The 22419-nt window shown below is 39.1% G+C and overlaps 2 protein-coding genes across 6 annotated transcripts; one reads left to right on the forward strand and one right to left on the reverse strand.

Moving 5' to 3' along the window:
- Window positions 1-1931: 1931 nt before the first annotated feature.
- Window positions 1932-12726, reverse strand: brd3a (bromodomain containing 3a). 4 transcript variants are annotated; one of them, XM_027152656.2, is made up of 11 exons: window positions 12571-12726; window positions 10306-10666; window positions 9901-10038; window positions 9453-9585; window positions 9176-9363; window positions 8663-9034; window positions 8395-8523; window positions 8116-8307; window positions 5688-5911; window positions 5285-5568; window positions 1932-4153 (listed from the first exon to the last, which is right to left on the reverse strand). In XM_027152656.2, the coding sequence occupies exons 2-11, from the start codon at window positions 10504-10506 to the stop codon at window positions 4035-4037; spliced, it is 1980 nt and encodes a 659-aa protein (XP_027008457.1). In that variant the 5' UTR covers window positions 10507-10666; window positions 12571-12726; the 3' UTR covers window positions 1932-4034. The 4 variants fall into 4 exon arrangements, with proteins under 4 accessions (XP_027008457.1, XP_027008456.1, XP_027008459.1 ...); XM_027152655.2 differs by having other exon boundaries at window positions 8101-8307; XM_027152658.2 differs by lacking the exons at window positions 1932-4153; window positions 5285-5568 and having other exon boundaries at window positions 5823-7528.
- Window positions 12727-13977: 1251 nt separating this feature from the next.
- On the forward strand, window positions 13978-21295 carry wdr5 (WD repeat domain 5). Of its 2 annotated transcripts, none has more exons than XM_027152727.2 (14): window positions 13978-14168; window positions 15463-15597; window positions 16233-16341; window positions 16645-16718; window positions 17106-17195; window positions 17370-17459; window positions 17569-17652; window positions 17838-17893; window positions 17981-18027; window positions 18134-18209; window positions 18332-18365; window positions 18479-18553; window positions 18701-18788; window positions 19405-21295. In XM_027152727.2, the coding sequence occupies exons 2-14, from the start codon at window positions 15517-15519 to the stop codon at window positions 19503-19505; spliced, it is 1005 nt and encodes a 334-aa protein (XP_027008528.1). In that variant the 5' UTR covers window positions 13978-14168; window positions 15463-15516; the 3' UTR covers window positions 19506-21295. The 2 variants fall into 2 exon arrangements, with proteins under 2 accessions (XP_027008528.1, XP_027008529.1); XM_027152728.2 differs by lacking the exon at window positions 13978-14168 and adding an exon at window positions 14366-14852.
- Window positions 21296-22419: the final 1124 nt, after the last annotated feature.

Below are 22419 nucleotides of genomic sequence, written 5' to 3' on the forward strand. Positions count from 1 at the left end.
TGTGACCAGAATTTATCCATTTATCATCTTAATTATAGCCCATGAAAAAGAAATACAGATTATTTGCTGTATTACCGGAAAGCAAATTATTTTATTTACATATTTACTGCTTGGGTCTAGCTATAAAATCAAATATAACCCAGGTGACCATTCGATCCTCCCATGACAAACATCGTTCGACCTTTTGTAAAAAGATTTACATAAAAGAGTCACGTTCAATCAGATCGGACGGATCTCACCCTGCAGTGAGGAGCTGCTTTGCTCCAGTAATAATCTGGTTTATTTCGAATGAGCAATGACTTTCTGCTTCTAACATGATGAGCTGTCACTAAAGCTGGTCAACTGATCCATCACCACTTGGCTTTTCCTTTACACCAAAAAAAAAAAAGAAAAGAAAGAAGAAGAAGAAAAAATGGAACGTCACATGCCTTATAGTGCAAATGTCTGCTATCTAAGTTCCTGTATAATTTACTATATAATAGTACATTTGTCAATAGACTGATTTTGAACAGTTTGTTCAGATTATTTGCAATACTGATATCACAAAGGCAAATATATATATATATACACACACACAAAAATTATTTCTCTAGAGAGGGTCTGAGTAAATTTTTTTTTTGTTTACTTTTAGGACAAATTTTTACCTCCATCTCAAGATTCTCAGAAATTATGGACCATTAAACTTCACCTCCTTCTCCTCCAGCTTCCATAATTTAGTTAAGTGACTCATGAATGACTCGTAGAGTCAATAGACGTATAAGAATTGTGGGGATCAGTAAAATGCCTGCTGATGGGGCTGTAACTATTTACATTACTGATATTAACATACTATTAATCATCAATCAAAAATAGTACATTGTCGCCATCTAGTGGACACTTTTCGTAGCATTTGCCACCTTGGACCCTTGAGAGGATCCAAACTCAAAGGAAACCCGTCATCAACTGGGTAACACCAGAGTGAGATTATTTAAAAAAATAAATAAATGTTAAAAGAATCCATTCTATATCTTTACAATACGACAAAAAAAAAATTAAATCTTTATATATAAATAATTAAGATTTAATAATTAAAGAGGACTGTGGCCCAGAAAAAAAACAAACATTACCATATAAATATTAAGAACATTACTTAAAAAAAAAAAATAAATTTTGAATGATCCGAAACACACAAAAGCAGAGAAAAGCTAAAGAAAAATTTTCCATAATTTTAATTTGCTTTTTAAATGTGCCTCATTTGTCTGGACCCAGATCAAAACATCTAGATTTTGTCCGAATCCCCAACTTTCCTTCAGCGTCAACCGCTTCTTCACTGCTGGTTCATTTTCTTTGTAAATGTGTGTAAACCTCTGCATAGGTTATGTATTTGATATAATAAACAGAAACCTTAAACAGGATCAACTGAACTTAGTGACTTAGATTGTAGCTGAAAATATGAACAGACAAAAAAGAAAGCAGGAAGGACTCATTTATAGTGAGTGACGTGACATACGGCCAAGTACGGTGACCCATACTCAGAATTCGTTCTCTGCATTTCACCCATCCAAAGTGCACACACACACACACACACCATGAACACACACACGGAGCAGTGGGCAGCCATTCATGCTGCGGAGCCCGGGGAGCAGTTGAGGGGTTCGGTGCCTTGCTCAAGGGCACCTCAGACGTGGCTGGCCCGAGACTCAAACCCACAACCTTAGAGTCAGACTCTCTAACCATTAGGCCACGACTTGCCCAGGTCAAAAGAAGGATGAAAAACACACTGTAGTGTTTGAGTTCTTAGATTTAACCTTTAAAAGATTTTAATCCTTAACCTGAAAATGCCACGTCGCTAAAAGTTATTTTAATCCATGAACATAATTATTAAAAAGTCATTATCTAAAAAAAAAAAACTCCAGGTGTTCAGTCAGGCAGAAGTAACAAGGAAGCCCTGATAGTATTTTTGTCATTTATTTTATGAAAAACAGAACTGAACCCAGCATAGAAGAGAATCCAGGTAGGCGATTACATCAAATGTGTATTATCGTGTATCCGTCCCGAAGTCCAAGCCTACGTCTACTGACACCGAATCCTTCGTTCCACCGCTCATCCAAACGACCGACATTTAAAGGAAGAAAACTATAAACAGCTCAAAAACGTATAAGAAAGATACAATAAACTGGCATGCATGTCAAAGATAAAAAGTAAACATTTCTTTTTTTTTTTATTCTTATTAATATTTTTTTTTTTTCAAAATATAAAAAAAGGAGCTAGCATCATTATTATTTTTTAACCCAGGGCCTAAAAATGAACTAGATTTATTGTTTATTTATATTTATATATATATATATTCTTTATATAATTTTCAGTCTGTTTCTAAAAAGATATCACTCTGGTAAAACTCGATATGGCTTGATGACCAATACGATCAAAACGTTTTAGAAAGAAAGAAAGAAAAAAAAAAAGGTTAGGGAAGCTCAAAAAAATACATTTCATCGTTATTAAATATGGAAAGAAGGTGGGAGGCTTAAGACAAATTATGCAACAGAATTTGCATTAGTGCCTTAATTAGTGTTGAAGTCTAAGAAATCGGATTTATTATTATTCGCATTAATAATAATAATAATAATAATAATAATAATAATAATGGCAAACTACATCTTCAAATTGCATGAACAGGAAAAATGGGTTGAAAACAATGATCATATAATCTTCATAAGAAAAATAAAGAGGAACTTTTAACATTTCATAACTTGTCAAAGAAGAAAACAGGCAGCACATGGAACCAGTTTGAGTTGGGAGCGAATATTAGCTGGGCAATAAACAATCATTTATTCATATGACAAAGTACATGTGTAATGTAACACCTGCTCTTTTTTTTTGCCTATACATTCAGAGCTCAATGATGTCGAGCATGATTGGAGGAAGACTCTGCGATTCCATGATCATTCCCAATTCCCAAGAGACCGAACGTCCTAAAAAAAGGATTATTCTAATTTGACAGCATTTGAGTGTTTGAAGTACAAGGATTTGTTTGATTTAAAAAAAAAAAAAAGGTGGAGAAACAGAGTTGTCTGTAATCGGAAGGCTGAAAAACATTTACTTCTCAATGCAGTTTACACAGACGGAAGACTAGCACCTCAACGCACCGAGTGCTCGATTAATCACGACCCCGATCACACACACGCACACACACGCAGTCGCTCAGAAATACGCAATCTCACATGTAGGTAACTTGGACTTGTCTTTTGAAATCTAAAACATTGTAGGATTTTGCTATGAAAGAGAAGAAGAGGATCTTCTGGGCGAACACGTACACCATTTGTGATTTGTATGAAATGTTTTTATATTTTAAAAAAAAGAAAAAAAAAGAAAAAGAAAAAAAGAACAGGTAAATAAAAAATTAATTACATAAATCGATTGATGGCACAAAGGAGTATAAAGAGAAAATAAGGAAGAAAGAAGGAGGGGAAAAAAGATACAGAAATCCAGCTGTAAAGGACTCAAGAAAAAAAAAAAGAAAAGTAAAATAAATTAAATACAGAGACGGCACATGAAGAGGAGCATTTGGATGAACAAGAGGGAGATGGAAAAATGGGATAGAAGAAAAAAAAAGGTGGTTAAAAAAAAGAAAAGAAAAGCTGTCCACAAGCTTCCGTTATCTTTCTTTCTTGCCCAAAGACGCCATTGGATTCTGTTCTTTTTTTCTTCTTCTTTCTAGCAAGCAGGTTGTGAGGATTCTCTATCCGTTGCTTCCACAAACTCTTCAAAAAGGTTTTCTTTATAGCTTGGCTGATCTAAAACATCCCTTTCACGGTCAGTGGAAACATGTGATCACTTAATTTAACTTTTTTTTTGTTGTTTTTTCCCCCCCATAACAGTATTTCTTAGAAAAAACAAAATCGAGTTCAGACATGATGCATTTTCATTGATTTTTTTCTCTCTCTCTTATAAAAAGTCTTCGAGGAAACGATCACGACTGCATACGACATTAAAAAAAGAAAGAAAAAAAAAAAAAGAAAAAAAAGAAATGAAATTAAAAGTGGAAATAAAACGGATCAGTCGGAGTCACTGCTGTCTGAAGTGGAGCCGCTGGAGCTGCTGCTGCCCGAGTCTGAAGAGCTGCTGCTGCCGCTGAGCCGTGAAGGACCCGAACCTGGTCCGGCGCCACCTTTCTCTACAGGAACACACACACATAATAAAGACGTTTAAACGGGTGCACTATGAACCGTGGTCCACTTATATTGTACGGTAATAATACTAAATAGCAAAATAATAAGTTAAGTGCATTTCATACTGTACACATGCTGTAGTAAACATTTTTATTGTTGAAAATGACAAAACATGCAGAGAAAAGAAAGAATATATCGGCATCGAGCTGCTTTTTCTGCTCGCCGCGTCCATAAAGCATTACTGTAATCTTTCTGGCAGCTCAGCACCTGTCCGTCCACTTTGAACTGACCGATCTGGATGTTTTTGTGCCACTTATTCATTTTAAACTCCGCACACAGACAGATAATTCTACTAACACAACGTTTCCATGTACACAAAACCCCTGAATCTCTCTCTCTCTGCCACACGAGCAGCTGATTAGATACCAACATGGATGAGGTGTACAGGTGTTCCTAATAAAGTGATCGAGTTCATACCTTCCCTTTTACCCCGAGGACTGAAGTGTATCCTCCTGATCTGATACGTTTATCTTGTTTTACTCTAAAAGTGCACTAGATGTTATTCGCGGTGGACAAACGGAGGTAGAAACAACACAAGGAAAGGAAAAAAGAAACCGATTCCAACAGCAGGGGTTTTATTTTTTTGCCACAGCTTTTTTTTTTCCTTTGTCGTTCCTTTATATGCCGAGGTAGAAGGCGAGCCAAGACGAACATTATGGCTATTTTGGATGACCTGTGGCAGCTATTCCTGCTCTGGTCCTGGACCCTATTGACTGACTCTGTTTCCAAGGTTCTGTTAATGCCCAATTACTTAAGTAATACCTCGTGTGTGCTCTTTTGTGTAGCACCACCTGCTACACACACAACCGCTTCTGGGAAATGATTGCAGCTGGAATTTTATGTTGTTTTTTTTTGTTTTTGTTTTTTAAGTAATGAGAGACGGTGAACTCGACGTCGGCTCGATTCTCCCTGTCGCCTATAACCGTTTATCCCGGACGAGCGGGAGCCAAGGAAGTGAACTGAAGTCTGAATGGGAACCGGGCCAGGGACTTTCATGCAGTTATTAGGTTTGTGCTGCTGTTCTGCCCTCCGTCGACGGTGTATTTTTTTTACCACGGGTTCAGGACGGCACTTACGTAAGGGTCTCCTCTGTTTCTTCTGTAAACAGGTTTTGACGTATCGCTCGAGCTCACGCAGGGTGGAGGGTTTGAGTGTCTCAAAGTCGATCTCGATCTCGTCGGGGTTGGAGTCTCGCAGCGAAGGCTCGCGGGACTGGATGATGTGCACCACACGGCCCAGCTTCTCTCCGGGCAGTCGGTTGATGTCCAGACTGAGCTGCCGCTTCTCGTCGTACGTCATGGGCAAAGCCGCGTCTTCGTCCTCCGACTCGTAGCCTCCTCTGGCTCCCTTCTTAGCTTGCCTGATGAAAGTGGACACTGGTTATGTAACAACGAATGACATTTTACCTTAGGGAAAAAACTAGAATAGCTTTAATTGCTTACGGCAAAAAAAAAAAAAACATAACATAAGGCATCAAACCTGTTGCCGGGGACGGTGCTGTTAGCCTTCCTGGCCGGCGCCTTTTTCTGCTGGATGGGTTTCGCAAACTGCCCTGCTTTAGCCTTCTTGTCGTCCTCTAGCTTGCCTTTGTTAAGCTTGTTGTCTTTCTTTTTCTTGTCTTTGTCCTTCTTCTCTTTCTTCTTCTTTGGTTTGCTGACAGGAGCCTGCGACAGAGCAGCTAGCTGCTCGTGGACGGCTTTCAGCTGGGGATAGAGGCAGGGAGAGGGGGATCAGCGATCTGGCCAAATGAACAAATAAAGCATCACAGCAGACAGATTTCACAAAGCACATTATTTCTGTCATAACTACGTTCACATGGTTTGCATTCAGGTGTTCCAGCACAAGTTACACAAATATCAGCATTAACACCAGCACTCTGTGACCATTCATTATGACCAGTTAATAAAAGGTGTAATAACACTGATTAGCAACCGTGTTATAACAACAGCCTGAAAAGATAAATACAGTACATTAAAATGATTACTTCAAGGAAAAAATAAATAAAGTTTTGGCACACGATATCGACACCGAGGCAACACGGTTCAAATTCTTTTTGGAGACTGTGAATACAAACGTTTTCTCTGGAAGAGTTTTTAAACTCATCTGCATTCTTTCTTCATCCAGAAAAAATAAAGTGCGAGTAAAAGTATGTCTGCGTTCAAAGCCAAGCCCGTTAGAACTGAAGAACACAAACACATTCTGCTCATGCATTTCCCCAATGTCCTTACATATGCAGGATATTTTATAGCAGGTTGTCTCTCTGATCATTACCTGAAAGAGTCGAACGCCGTATCGACTAAACGCAACATATGCTGTGGCTTACAAAAGCCACCAAGTGTTTACTCTATATACCTAATAATAATAATAATAATAATAATAATAATATGACCAACAACTGGATTATACAGTTACATTTATAATATTGAATACCAGATTATACAAAACAAATCTGTAGTTAGGTGCAAGATTATACAGTTGCATGTCTTTGGTTTTGCACAGAACTGGACGAATAAGAAAAAAGAAAAGAAAAGAAATGGGCGTCGTCATTGTGGGACATGCGTGAGGGGCCTTTTAGTTACAATGAAGGGAAAAATGTACTGCTACAGGATACAAAAATATTCGGCAGATTAAGAAAGAACCGCATGAAAAAAGAAAAAGATTTACACAGGTTATTGGGGGAAGAAAAGAAAAGAAAAAAAAAACAGCATCAAGTCAGTGTGTTGTGCTGCTACAGAATATCAGCCCATGCAATTCCACATCTGGAATCTTTTATTGAAACAACAAACCCCCCCCCCCACCACCACCACCACCAAAAAAAAAAAACCTTTACATGCTTTTCAGAGAACATAAACTTCCAATGCAATTCGTCTACAACGGAGTTAAAAACATTCGTAGCTCCTTTTAACACAGAGTTCAACATAACATTATTATAGAAAACATCTGAACATATGACAGCTGTGGAACACAAACAACATGTCAACTGTTTTTAACTAAAGAAAAAACCTCAGTTGAGTAAATGAATTAATAAGTGACTTTAAAACCAAAAAGGACACCATTAACTGAGTGATCTCGCTCAACAACATTGTTCCTTCTGTTTCCGGCAGCTGGTGCAGAAACCTAATCAGATACTGTACAAAAGTGCAGTAGAGGTCCTGCCTGCTTCTTATCTTTCTACACAGAGCAAAATCCGGTTTTCTCTTTCTCTTCCCTGAGCTGAGCATCGCTGCAGTATGAGGGGACAAAAAGGAAGACAACTGCCCTGGGACGGAGGGACTGGCTGGGGTCTGACTCGCCTGACTACTCTCCTGATCCTGCTCCGGCTGGATGGGTTAGAAACGTAAAGACGGAGAAAACGCCATTAACATACAGCACTTTGAACTTTAAACCTTGAACATTATTAGGCTGTAAATCCTATTTTGTGTGTGTGTGTGTGTGTGTGTGTGTGTGTCTACAGGCTGTTTCCAAACACTTCGCTCATGTGGTAAAATAAAACTTTAACCTTACAGTGATGGTTCTACAAAAGCAAAGCGGTTCGATCAGAAAGTCGATAACGAGGCGGCGGCATGTGTTTGTATTAGTTTTGGACGTTTCAGGACGTTTACCTACCTGTATTTACAAAACCTTTATATTATTTTTATACATATTGCCCCATGGTCATAGAGGAATGATCGTTAATTCAGGCATCTGTGTGTTTAATGCTTTAACTTGGATAAAAGTCAAACTGAAATCATCATGAAACACAAGTAAGCACTACTAGAACCACATACATCTAAATTTAGCTTCTACAACACAAAATAAAATAATAATAAAAAAAGAAAGAGAAAGAGAGAGAGAGACCGACCCTGTGAGGGCCTGTGAGGGTATGATGTCTGGACCTTGTTGTGAAACCCACCTGTTCCGCACCCACCTGTTCCTGCAGCTCGGCGAGGCGTGTGGCTCTTTCCTCCTCAGAGTCGGAGCTGTCCGAACTAGAGGAGTCGCCGCTGCTCTCACTGCTTGCCGTGCTTTTACTGACCACGCCCGCTCCAGCAGCGGCGCCCGCCACACCCACCTCCGCCGACTCGTCCGGCATCTTAGCGAAGCGCATCTCAAACATGTCCTGTTTAGACACACATCCATCACGCAAGACCGTGTTAATTACTTTACTAACCACTGATGATTAGACAAAACACGTGTAAACCCTGACCTGTAGTTTACGTGCCATGGCGACAACCTCGTGATCAGGCGGGTTGTACTTGTAACAATTTGAGAACATTAATCGCACGTCGGAGGCGAAGCTCTGTGCATCTGGGTACTCTCGAGCGTCCATCTTTTTCTGCAACGTATTTAAAACACAAAATGTTACGGCCTTATAAGAGCTGGTAATGTAAGCAAAAAAAGATTGACAGCTGATTGACAACCAATTTCCTATCTACGTATTCTATACTATATTTATAATCATTGTCACTTCATACTTTGACTGTACTTAAGTCCATGGGGTGTTTGATGATGTCATGGTAGTCATGCAGTTCGAGTGCCTCAGCGTCGACGGGTTTGTAAAACGGCCAGGCGTATGCGGCGTGCTTCTTGGACAGCATTTCTTTCAGGATGGTGTCGCAGTGTTTGAGGTGCTCGTTGAGCCGACCCCGTTTGCCTCCTAGCTGACCCGCTTCCCCATCGTCCAAGTCCTTCTTGGGTGGTTTGATGGGTCGCCCGGTGCTCTCTCTCCGCAATGACACTTTGGCCTGCTTGCTCTCGGAGAGAGGGTCAGGCGATTCGCTGCTGCTGGCTGTGATGGCAGAGGTAGTGGGTGTGGTGGTGTCTGCTTTCCTCTTTACCCCTTTCTTCTGGGACAAAAGCAAATACAGGTGAGATGCAAATATGGACATGGGGGGAAATAAATAAATAAATAAATAAATAAATAAATAAATAAATAAATAAAAAAAAAAGAGGACGCTTGTGTTTTGTCCCTTTGATATGGCACTTACTTTGCCGAAGGGTTGCGAGGGAGGCAAGCCAGGCATGATGGGGGCGGCAGGTGTGTTCTGTATGGTTGGTGTGCTGGGTGTGACTGCAGGCACTGGAGGAGAGATGACTGGCGGCTGAGAACCTGGCGAAGTGGCACCCGGGAACGCGGAGGTTGGCGAGCCAGAAGTCACCGTTCCCTCCTGCTGACCTGCATTCAAACCGGTCAAAGAAATCTATATTCAGCGGAATGAACACATGCAGCCCGATTATCGCTGTGAAACAAACAACGCGACTTACCTGGTCCAGGTTTGCGACCTTTGCCTTTAGGGGCAGGAGGAAGAAGCTCCACTTCGTCTTGGGGCATCAGAGCAACCTTCTGCAGAAAGATCTTCTCCAATGCTTGAGCCATTAAAACGATGTCATCTGTTGGCTAGTCAATAAAAATATAACAAAAGAATCATAGAGCCATCAAAGTCAACGAATATTATTATTATTATTAAATAATAATATTAATAAATAATAAAAATATTATTACATTTACAGAATTACTCATTTTCTTATTAGGCTTTTACTAAAGCTTGAGCCAGCATAACACTAACAACATTCATAGTACTATTACATTGCTTTTCTTTAATAATAATAATAATAATAATAAAAAAAAAAACTTTTCCATAACATCTATGGCACTGTGTAGGAAACACACCCAATGCCATTAATGCCAATGAGTTGATGTTCCACCACTTACCTTGTTGTAGATGTAACAGTTGGTAAACATTGTATTGAAGTCTTGCATACATTCGCTGGCACTCCAGTAGTACACGTTCTCTAGCCTTTTCTTGATGGTTCCCATATCCATAGGATTCTTTATTATCTTGTGATAATCCTTTAAAAAAAAAAAAAAAAGCAAACAATACATTAACATCAGCTATTAGAATTAGTTCATCAGAAAAATAACTATAGATCAGTGAATGCTAACAAACCCTAATTCAGAGAGATATAAAATTAACATCATAATGCATTCTTTATCATCATATCAATGCTATAATATCTCCTTTTGTTATTCTATGCGTTTATTAAGTAAAGTGAATATTATGCAATGCAACATGATTTTATTTATCATATTCAACCAACTCCTATGAGCTAAACTCACCGGCAATCCAAGCTTGATGGCGTCGACTGGCTGGTAGAAAGGCCAGGCGAACTGATGCCTCCACAGAGTCTTGACCACGACATTCTGCATGTACTGCAGCTGATTGGTCTTGCGACCGGGTTTAGTGGCATTCGTCACCTCGGGAGGTGGAGGGTTGACGATTTGAGGAGGTTCTGGAGTTGGTGACGTGACATCCGACATCGCGGTGTGGCGGCAGAGCTGCTGCTTTAGTCGACTTGCCGGCTCTGCACAAATCTGACGTTACTGTACAGGTCTGACAGATGCTTTCTCTGAGTTTGTCTCTTGGCTTCGCTCATCCGAGAGAGACTACATCCCATTGCAGGACCTGAACTTGTAACCTCTGGTAAAAAATAAATAAATAATATAAAATAAATAAATAAAAAGTACCAAAGCAGCATGTGGTTAAACATTTATGGTCATAGTTTGAAGGAAGTAACTAAAATCCTATTAGGAGTCAATCAAACAGGACTTCTAACGTATAAAAGCGTCTACTGACTAAATTGCGTCGTTTCCAACTTGATCCTTTTTTTTTTTTAATAACAGCAATAAAACAGCAAATCTCCAAAGATGACACCTTTTCCTCATTTTTTAAATTCTGTGTTATGTCCATGAGAAGTGTTAGCTTCTGTTGTAACGGCATAAGAGGTATAATTAATAACGCTTCCCTGGAGACTTTCCCAGCATGAGAAAACTCTCTCACCGCTTCTATAAACGACACGAGGCGTAAAACCACGGCGGCAGTGAGACATTTTTTGCCAACAGGAATCTGTACATAACATCGCCGACAGATGTGCACCATTTTACGGTTGTTCCGTTTAAGTGAGATTTTCTCATCGTCTCTTATTAACCTGAGATTCTCTTATCCTTATCTCAAAGTCGATAAGAAACAAATCTGATCAGAATACGGGAAGTCTGTATGAATATAATAACCATAGAGGAGCGACTAAAAATGGGAAATGATCCCAGGACTGTGTGTGTATGTGTAAAATCGAGCATCCTGTTGTAGTCCCTGTATAAACTGTTACTCTAGCAACAACATCATAATAGAACGAGCGCATTGATATAAACCTAGGATTCGAATCTACAGCCGGGACTTCTGTCAAGACTCCCGGGTTAGAAAACTGACCAATCAGAACGGAGAACTCAACAGCGCTACGGTATAAATTGATTGCAGTCAGTGACCCGGGTTATGTGTGTACACTTTAATGCTGTGACTGGAGGAAAAAAGTTCTCCTCCCGCGTAAACCTGCTAGCTAACATACCAGCCTGTTAGCACGATAGCTACATTTGCCTTATAACTCTGATTTAACCAGATACGATTCATATATCTACACATTCACCAAGACGATAGATATCACTTAGAAATAAATAATAATAATAAAAACCCGGAAAAACTGGAATAAAGAAAGTTTATAAACAACAAGAGTTCACGAACCACAAGGCTACATCACAACATTTAGCTAGCTAGTTAGCATCATAAAGCTACATTTAACTCACCGCGACTCTGTGTACAAAAAAACTTAGAAAGGAAACAAAATGTTAGTGAGCTGAGAGTGAAACGAGGATCTGTTTAAAGAAAATCTCGTGCAAAACAAAACCATAACACGTTCGTGTAGAATGGAGGGAAAGGCGATATTAGCATGCGTGCTAAACTAGCACTGGGTTTGTTTTGCTTTATTTTCACAACCTAAACGCTAAAGATTTATTTAGCGTTTTATATACAAAAGCTGCATAGGAATTAATTCGGATTTTTTTTTGCAAGTGAAAAAACAAAGAAACCTGGTGCGAAGCAAAAGAAAGAGAAACTAGCTTTAGCGCTGTAGCTAGTTAGCGACGGCTTGTTAGCAAACATCCATCAAAACATGGCGGGCGGGTTTTTAGCTGCTTTAGCATTTAGCATGCTAGCAAATGTAGTCCATTGCTACGTCGGACGAAGCTTAAATGACTAAAATGTAAAATATTTCACACAATGTTTATAATATAAACTCGCGCGTCTATGAAACCGTAAATTCAGACAATAAAATAAGGTTAAAATGCTATTAATGTCTTGTATTTTCGCGAGACAGAGACGGAGCTTTGTGTTGAAAACAATGCTAGTCGCTGTAGCGCGCTAACTCACATATGCATGTATACAAGAGCCGAAGTGCATATTTATCTATCAGCCACTACACCGTCCCATCACCGCGTGATATCTGCATGCGAAAAGCGTTAGAAACAAAATTAAAAAAATATATACTACGTTACTTTTATCGTGGCTCCAGGTGGACTACAGCCAGTATGTGATGCGGAGTCGCTCCTCTAGGCAGCACAGAGATGAGGTACAAGAAACGCTAGCACATGCGCGTTGGTGCGAGGTTTTGTTTTTCCCACCTGTATTCCGCGCAATCAAATTTCATTCGGTAAGAATTTTGGTAGATTAGACTCCACCAATCAGATAGCCTGAGCATGAAATTCTAACTAATTCGAGAATGAAAGGCGGGACTTAGAAATACAGGTGCGAAAACTAACACAGGTTGCGAGCGCGCGCCTTATTATGTTATATATAACTTTCATCGTATTGTTTTGTTTTTCTGTGTGTTTCTTTAGCATGCAATATATCAGCTATATATTTGATGATTTACCCAGTACTTTATTTATTTTTATCGCAAACGCAGGCTTTATGGTCACTTTATTGTAGAAAACTATAATTGTTTTTTCTATTGCTGTTTATTTGCCTTTATAAAGATTTATAAGTTCCAAGTTATGAGTTTAGCCATTCATTATAAGTTAAATGACCTATAAAAGGTGTTAAAAAGGCTTTGAAAAGTCTCTGAAAATGAATACACAAGACATAATAATCCTGATCATTACATATCAGACTGAAAATGGCATTTTATTTCAACATCAATAAGTCCAAAATGTATGGACTTAAGTATGACATAGGTCTGACTGCTGTATTAAAGCTTATCATGAGCATAAAGAGCAACTGTATAAAGAGCAACTGTGGCAGAAATTCAGCATTTAATCACATACTAATCACATCCTTATGTACCAATCTAGACTGTTACTGAGTGCTCTCACTAAAAGGTTTTATTAAAGAATAAAAACATCACAAACTGCTTGTGTGTATGATCTGGATAATAAACATGGAATCTTCAGTGGTGTCCAGGATTTATTACATTTACAGCACCTTACCTAGAGTGACTTACATCTTTATTTATGTCAGTTTATACACCTGAGTAATTGAGGGTTAAGGTCTTTGCTCAGGGGCCCTGCAGTGCCAACTTGGTGGATCTGGGATTCGAACCAATGACCTTCCGAGCAGTAGTCGAACAACTTAACCTTGTATCTGGAGCTTTAAAAAGAAAGCACATCCACCACATGGATTCAAAGACAAATTGTTTAAAAAAAAAAAAAAAAAAAAAAGTTGAGTGATTTCCTCAGAAAAGGAATCTGAAATCTCAGAAAAACTCAGACTTTAAATGAAAGCTTTACATGAAATCAATTAGGAGAATTAGTCTAACAATATTAGTTACAACAATATTAATTACAAAATTAGTCTAACAATATTAGTTGTTCAACATTTTGGAACTACTGATATCTAAAAAAAAAAAAAACCTTATGGAGCAGTGCGCGTTCACGCGATGCAGTTTTCTCCCCCCCGTGCGCGCCTCCATCTTTGCGCATGCGCATTACTTACCTCCACGCCACATTTCTCTGCCTGGAGTCTTTCCATCAAAACCTGCACAGTTTACCGATTCAATGTAAACACAAAAACGTGGTGTTTTTAACGCACTCGTTTATTTTGGGCTAATCGCGTCTGGTCCACTCGGAGAGTTAAAAACACGCCTACAGAGTCGAGGGTGAGGGATGTTTTCTATTCGATCTTGTATTGTTTGAATGAATATAAAAGGATTTTTGAGTTTCTTCTTAGGTTTCGCGGCATTTCAACCGACCAGTACATAAAAAACATCTTTGTCGCTTTTCATTAAATCACAAGCAGTTAAATTTTAACGTATTTAAAACGTGATATTTAAGCGCGTTACCATTTTATCTTTTCGCTAGCTAGTTAACGTTTTTTTTGTGTGGCTGTATCCCAAACGGCTCCGAGTGAACATTTAGGGCACTATATTAGAGTGCGCGTGAGCACACTGTTTCTGAGGTGATGTAGTGCACCTAAGTAGGGAATGACTAGCCGATTGGAGCGCGACCCCTGTAGGCCTCGTTTTGCTTTCTAGCTAGCTAAACAAAAGTAATCTCCGTTTCGTGTGCGTTGTTACAGCAGATACAGAAGATCGGTTTACTCAGTAAAGGGTTTATTTTTCTGATCCAGCACGGTTAAAGAGGGTTTAGGTTTATTATTCGTAACTAACTTTACGTTCTGTATGTACCGTTCGGTGTATATAGCATTAGCTTAACTAGCATAGTGCTGCATTAACGCTAGCTAAATGCTACATTCTTCTGACTAGCTTTATGAATGAATGTATATTGGAGTCATTAGTTGCTGCAGTTATTTTGTGACACTAACTATAGATGCAGCATTACATGTAGGTATTAAATGAGTAAAATGTTATTGCTTTGTATTAATACATGTAGTTATTTATATTATGTTATATTATTATATTTAGAGACGTCAATTAAAAAAAACCTAGTGTTGTGGTTCTGTGGATCTGTCTGTCTATCTATCTATCTATCTATCTATCTATCTATCTATCTATCTATCTATCTATCTATCCAAAAGATAAGAACAACTCATAATTTGGGATTTTGTTCTAACTTTGCTTTTGATAACATTTCTCGAGTTAGAAGTTTAAGCTTAAATGCAAACATATGAATTTGAAAGTTGTTATGAATTTGTGTCACATTCCTTCCAAGATGTGTCTAAAATTCAGAATAAAGTTAGCGGGTTATCAGTTTTGTCAAAAATATAATTTGAGAATCATTTCAGACTTCAGTTTGAGTTCGGAATTAAACTTGGAGGCAAATCGTGTGATCATTACATTCAAATTCAGATATTTGCATTTCTAACTAAAATGTACCTCCTTGCCTCCAAAAAAAATAAGAAAAAAGTTTTTTTTAACACTGTTGTAATACTCGACTTCACATTGTGTTCCATAATATGAAAGCTACTTTATTCCCATGTTTTGGATTTGGCAGTCCGGCTGAGGTGGAAGCTGCGTCTCTAACCCCAGTCCCTGCTCCTCACCCACTATGGCAAGTGAAGAGAAGAAACCAGAGACTGAAGCGACTAAAACGCCGACGGCCTCCGCTGCTTCGGCCGGCCAGAGTAAAGTGAGCATCTGTGTTTATTACAGTATTAAAAAATAGCTATGGTGTGTAAATAGGTGTGTCACAGGGCCTTATTACATTATTGTATTATAGAGCGATTGTATTCAGTAGCTTTTCTCTGCCTCTAATTTTGTGTTATTATCAAACTGGTCAAATTTCTCACTGCAGTTTCCATCCTTTCATTCAGGTTTGTTATTTTGAGGATAGGCGTATTCTTACAATTCTTACATTGTCACATCACGTTAATACACAGGAGAGCATTGTTGTTAGGAAAATAATCGACAGGGTGGTGTGCCGTGGAGCTGAAGCCGATGTTTATGATGGCTCCTACGTGTATCCTGTGCTTGTTTGAAGAAGAATTTATTATTTGATTTATCACACACATTACAGCATAGTGAAATTCTGTTCTTTACATATCCCAGCTTTAGAAGTTGGGGTCAGAGTAATGGTGCAGAAGAATTTTAACCTTCAGAAATGGACGGTGCTCTTTAAAGTAAAACAGCTTGGTTTTAAAAGTGTTTTTAAAGCGTGTAACACGGTGAGAAGTGATCTATTTACTGTCTGAATCCCAGTCTTCATATTGTTGTTAGAATTGTGCTTCTCACTGCCCTGTTTTCTGTGACTTTTATCCTGTATAGTCCGCACCAGCGAAGCCTAACTACACACTGAAGTTCACCCTAGCGGGCCACACGAAGGCCGTGTCCTCGGTCAAGTTCAGTCCCAGTGGGGAATGGCTCGCCAGCTCGTGTGAGTAAATTTGTCGAGTTCATCACAATAACGACTCCCCATACGCGCTAACAATGGCTCGAATCTGGAAACGTTTAAAGAAACGCGAACCACGATAGGACCGTGTAGAACGGCCACAACGTTATACATGATTCACTACAACGGGGTGGAAACGTAAATAAGGATAACTTACCCTCAAAAGCCAACTGTGTGTTTTATAGTTGCTTGTTTTGAATGACAGTAATAACCGATATTAATAGCATCAGTGTTGTGGTTTTTATTTTTATTTTTTATATTTAACTTATAACTGTCTTTGTTTTTCAGCTGCTGATAAACTTATCAAAATCTGGGGTGCGTATGATGGGAAGTTTGAGAAGACAATATCCGGACACAAGCTTGTAAGTGGAAGCTTTTTGTTCTTCACACCCAGTTTTCTAGCATTAGGAGTTGTTTATGTTGTCATGGTCTCTGTCTGTCTCTGTCTGTCTCTCTCACTCACTCACTCTCGGTCTCTGTCTTGGTTGCTCTCTCTCTCTCTTCATCTGTCTGTGGATCAAAAAAAACTGTCTTCTCTAGGATTCTGTACCATTTTGATATAATTATTAAATATTTTGATGTAATTATAAAATATTTTGAGAATCTTTGAGAATTCATCTTGGATTTGTTACTCAATGTACAGAGAGTCACATTCGTCTATCCAAAGGCCTCGCTTATTAAAACACAAAGCTATTCATATTCTATCAAAGTTTAACAGAGGCTCACGCTTGTCGATTGTCTGCGTACAGGGAATCTCGGACGTAGCCTGGTCCTCCGATTCCAACCTCCTGGTCTCGGCGTCTGATGACAAAACACTGAAGATCTGGGACGTCAGCTCCGTAAGTCCTGAGCTCATACTACTGTGGAATGATGAGAGACATGAGAGAAGACACCAAACATATGACACAAGTCTAAAAAATATCACTGTGTTTAGGAACAATGTGACTAAAACCAGAGGTACGATATTGTAAGGTTTGTTTGTTTGTTTTCTTCCCCTCTCTTTGATTTGTTAGGGAAAATGTCTGAAAACCTTGAAGGGCCACAGCAACTACGTTTTCTGCTGCAATTTCAACCCACAGTCCAATCTCATCGTGTCCGGATCAGTAAGTTCACTTCCTGATGCTTCGTTTCCCTTCACGTCTTTATGTACGACAGCTGAATGCCGAGTGTGTGTAACTGTAACTCTGCCCTTTTCCCCCCCGTTCACGTAAGTTTGACGAAAGTGTGCGGATATGGGACGTTAAGACGGGGAAGTGTCTGAAAACATTGCCTGCTCACTCGGACCCAGTCTCTGCAGTGAGTATCCGCTCTGTGCTGCGTAGGGACTAAAACACACCAGGACATGCTGCTATAGGAAAATAATCAACATTTGTAGAAACGACACATCCTGAAATCCTCTTCAACTCTTCAGTTATCGTAGCTGTTAAAGAGTCATGACATAAACGGTATTTATATGTAACTTTACGCTCCTTCTGCTTCAGGTCCATTTTAACAGAGATGGCTCTCTGATCGTGTCCAGCAGCTACGATGGCCTGTGGTGAGTAAACCTCATAACTTGACGAGAACGCTCGAACCTGTCACGTAGAACTCTTGTCGCTAATGCTCGGTTTTAACACTGTTACAGCCGTATTTGGGACACAGCATCAGGCCAGTGCCTTAAAACACTCATTGGTAAGTTCTTAAACTCTAATAAGCAATAGAACATCTCGCAGAAGCAGCTTTTGCATAATCATCATCATCACCAGCATCATCATCTAACCCTGCATGTCTTCCTCAGATGATGACAACCCTCCTGTGTCTTTTGTGAAGTTTTCCCCCAATGGCAAATACATCCTGGCTGCCACGCTGGATAAGTGAGTACCAGCCCTCCTGCCGACTTCCTCTCCTGACTCAGTTTATATAGATATTTATATTTATATATATATATTTTTTTAGAGCGCATTGATTTATTTAATTTCATTTCTGTTGTCTGTAGCACCCTAAAGCTTTGGGACTACAGCAAAGGAAAGGTGAGGACTATGTAACTGGAAAACACTGCAATGTTATTTTTAATGAGAAAAGTGGCCTGCAAATTACATCCCAATTTTTCTGCTTATTAATTCTTCTTCTTTTTTTTTTTAAGTGCTTGAAAACATACACCGGTCACAAAAACGAGAAATATTGCATATTTGCGAATTTCTCCGTCACAGGCGGCAAGGTAAGGCGTCATCAGCTTTTAGCGTGTGGCTTATTTTTAAACATGAATTTTATTTTCTTTTTTTACCTAAGAATAGGTATTTTTATTCTCTTTATGATTTTTGTCAAATTTATTAACCGTGATTTGTGTGTTTTATTTAACTCTCAGTGGATCGTCTCGGGCTCAGAAGACAACATGGTTTACATCTGGAACTTGCAGACTAAGGAGATCGTACAAAAACTGCAGGGTCACACAGGTAAAGAAAAAAAAACTACAGCCAGAACGGTTACTCTAGAACTGTACAAGACTTAACTATGAAAAATAAATTACATATCAACTGTTGCACATATTTTATTTATTTATTTTTTTGGTTTAAAATTTATTATTTTTTTAAATCTATTTAGTATTAGTATTAGATTAGTTGCCAGATTGTTGCTAGAGTTTTGTAGTTGTCCCAGTTGGGTGATAGGCTACTGCTAAGCAGATGGTGTTACTAGGCGGTTGCTGCGTCATTCCATGTGGTTGCTATGCCGTTGCTATGTGGTTGCTATGCCGTTGCTAATTGGTTGCTATGTAATCCCAGGTAATGACTATTGGGGTCGTGATCCTTGAGATCCCTGGGAATTTCAGCTTGTTTCTAGCAGGTTAATTAGTTTGTATTCATCGTGAATCATCTATCTCATGAGTCCGTGTGAACAACCTGTTGCTATAGAAACAACCTGTACCGTGCCTTACGATTTGAATCGCTGTCAGAGAAATTTTGCACCACGTGACCAATCAGATTTGAGAATTCTACAATGCAGTGGTAAATGTTCTCGTTTTTCTCTTTATTTTTATTCATTTATTTATTATTATTATAATTTTTTTTTTAGATGTGGTGATCTCGACCGCCTGCCACCCGACAGAGAACATCATCGCATCAGCAGCACTAGAGAACGACAAGACCATCAAGCTGTGGAAGAGCGACTGCTAAGCGAGAACACACGCAGGCTTTATTTTATTATCGTTGCTTTTTTTTTAATTTTGTATCTTTCATTTTTTTGGGGAAGACGGACATCTATTACGAGGAACACAAGGCCAGGTCGTTCATACCCACGACGGCTTGGTCTTGGCAGGAAGTGTGGCGTACACACGTGTCCAGAGCAGCAGGCGCAGAGAGACTCGTGTTAAAAAACAACAAAAACACCACTTTTAAACCATCTCTGCACTAAAATCTCTCTCTCTGTATCTCTCTCTGTATCTCTCTCTCTCTCTCTCTCTCTCTCTCTCTCTCTCTCTCTCTCTCTCTCTCTGTATATCTCTGTATATCTCTGCCTTACCTAAACATGAGATGTTCTCTTCTTTGATCAATTAAGTCCCTAAGCGCTGATACGTGGATATTTTGGTCTCGTAGATTCTAGGCAGCTTCGATTCCCTTCCTAGCTAACAGGCTTTCTCTCACGTGTTCTGTTTTGTAGAATGTGTTGATTTTGTACATTTAACTCGAGCCAGAAGCGAACCATGATCATGCGTTCAGTGGAAAAAAAACTCAGCAGTTCTCTCACACACGACATGGTCTGATCTGGGTATCGTCTGTCTCCAGTGTTTATCGTGTGCCTGATTCTGTGCCATTTTAAGGTGGAATTTATTAAACTGGCTACACAATTTAGTGCCCACGGTGTGAGATGGTATAAAAAATAGTAACATTTTTGTTTTGTGGTTTGTTTGTTTTTTTTTGTTTTTTTTTTATGTTATGTATTTCTCTTTAAAGAAAAATTACATCCTGGATTACTTTCTAATCTTTATAAAAACTTGATTTTCATTAGCATCCGTTTATTTTGTCACAAACTTGAGTTTCGGTTTAAACGTCTTTCACTTTGGCTAAAAAAAAAGTGCTTTCCAATTTTACCCGTTTGACCCAAGCTGTTAGAACGATGTCTACCTAACGACAGAGAAGCGGCGGCCCTTTATTCTCGAAGCACGTGGACTTTTGTTCCCTTAACGCCAAGACATTTTCTACAGCTATGTGAACTCTCAGAACTCCTCAAGCTTCATGCTTCGTGTTCAAGCCGCACACACATTTCATAACACCATTAACTGATGTGATAACTGAAGTATTCGGTGAATATCCGGTGTTCCGCCTTAGTCACCGACACCTCAAACGTTTCGTAGAAATGCTCAGATTTGCGTTTTGTGGATTATTTCAGTATAAGTGTTTGCGCCGCCTCAGATTTCTGGCGCACCGATTTCTGGAAATGGGTTAAAAGTAAATACTTTAAAAAACAAAAATAACAACGTATTTTTTCGGGATCCATCGATAAAGATTATCTCGTAAGGAAAATTGTAAGTAATTTCACTTCCTGTAAAAATATTTTCTATTGTATAAATTCAGTCGTCATCATCCTGCAAGTCTGCAACACTTTAGGTATTTTGTGCTTAGACGCAAGGATCTTAAAAGTTGCTTTATATGTTACGTAGCTGCGTCTGTGGAAAATAGTGACCAAATATCAAGCTGGGCTTTAGCACTGCCTCAGGTTTGTGTAACCTCCCATTCAGCTCTCTTTCTTTGTGCTCTTACACAGTGTGTGTGTGTGTGTGTGTGTGTGTGCGCAGTAGTAATAATGGTGGATGAGTGTTGTATTTTCCTGCAAAGTGAAGGTTGGTGTTAAACCCAGCCTCTGCTCTTTCTCTCTCTCTCTCTCTGTTGAATTTCAGTGTGATACAAGGGCTGCATGAGAAACTGGACTTGACCTGTGACTCAATAAAGTTGTTCCTTTTTTTTTCTTTCTTTCTCTCTCTCTCTTTTTTTAATCTCACGTCATAGCTGAACCTGACGCCGTCATGCTACGAGGTAAAACGTTGAGCTCGTCGTTCTGTCAATCCGCCGTCGATTCCAGCCGCAACTGGCCGTTTTAATGGATCTAATGAGAAACTGGTGTAAATGAGTTTCTAATAAAATCAAGACACAATTTTTTCATTTTTGTTTACGCACACACTTGATTTTCTTTTCTTTCCAGCTCATTGTAGATTCGTACAGTCCTCTAATCGCACCGAGTCTGCAGCTGATCATGTCCTGGGCAGTGACACAGTGATGCTCACTTTAAATACGATGTAAACAGTATTGATTTTTTTCCAAACACACAGTTGGAAAACACCCCGTGATAGATCGGTGACTTGTACAGGGTGAACCTTGCTTTGTTAGGCTCTAGGTTCTCTGTGACCTAGTAGGATATACGGTATAGAGAACGGATGGATGTTTGGAAACGCTTGCAGTAAACAGACTATGTAAAACCTCCGATCCAGTGAAGAGCAAGCAGATTTTCTGTTAATCGATTAAGAAGTTTAGATTAGTGTTGGGTCTGTGGTGAAATTGTGCTTGTCCTGTTAGTTCCTCGAGAGCTCTCGGTTGCTTAATTCCACTCGACTACAAACTTGTAGAAAGGAAATTATTTACATCTATATTATTTCCTGTTCAGTGTCACCCAATGAGGATGAGGTTCCATTCTGAGTCTGGTTCCTCTCAAGGTTTCTTCCTCATATCCTATCAGGGAGGTTTTCCACACCGATGTCACATCTGTCTTGATAGGGATAGATTTTCTATACTTCTGAAAAGCTGCTTTGGGACAATGTGAATTAAAAAATCACATCAAATAAATTGAATCGAATTAGGAACCTAGGAACTCGGGCCACTTGACATGAAATAATAGCAATCGCAAATGTTGATCTCTTGTTTATCGTGTTTATTACAACTAACACGAGGTTGCACTACGTTTTCAGGAGGTTGAAAAAAGTCCACTTGGATGTGACGAATGTATAAACTCCACTCTTGGAGTAATCTAAGCTCAGAATTGATCTGGAACTTGCCACAGCGAATCATCTGTTTTGACCTAACTCTATCCTCAGCATCC

Source organism: Tachysurus fulvidraco, chromosome 21 (genome assembly GCF_022655615.1).
Source record: "Tachysurus fulvidraco isolate hzauxx_2018 chromosome 21, HZAU_PFXX_2.0, whole genome shotgun sequence".
Lineage (NCBI taxonomy): Eukaryota > Metazoa > Chordata > Actinopteri > Siluriformes > Bagridae > Tachysurus > Tachysurus fulvidraco.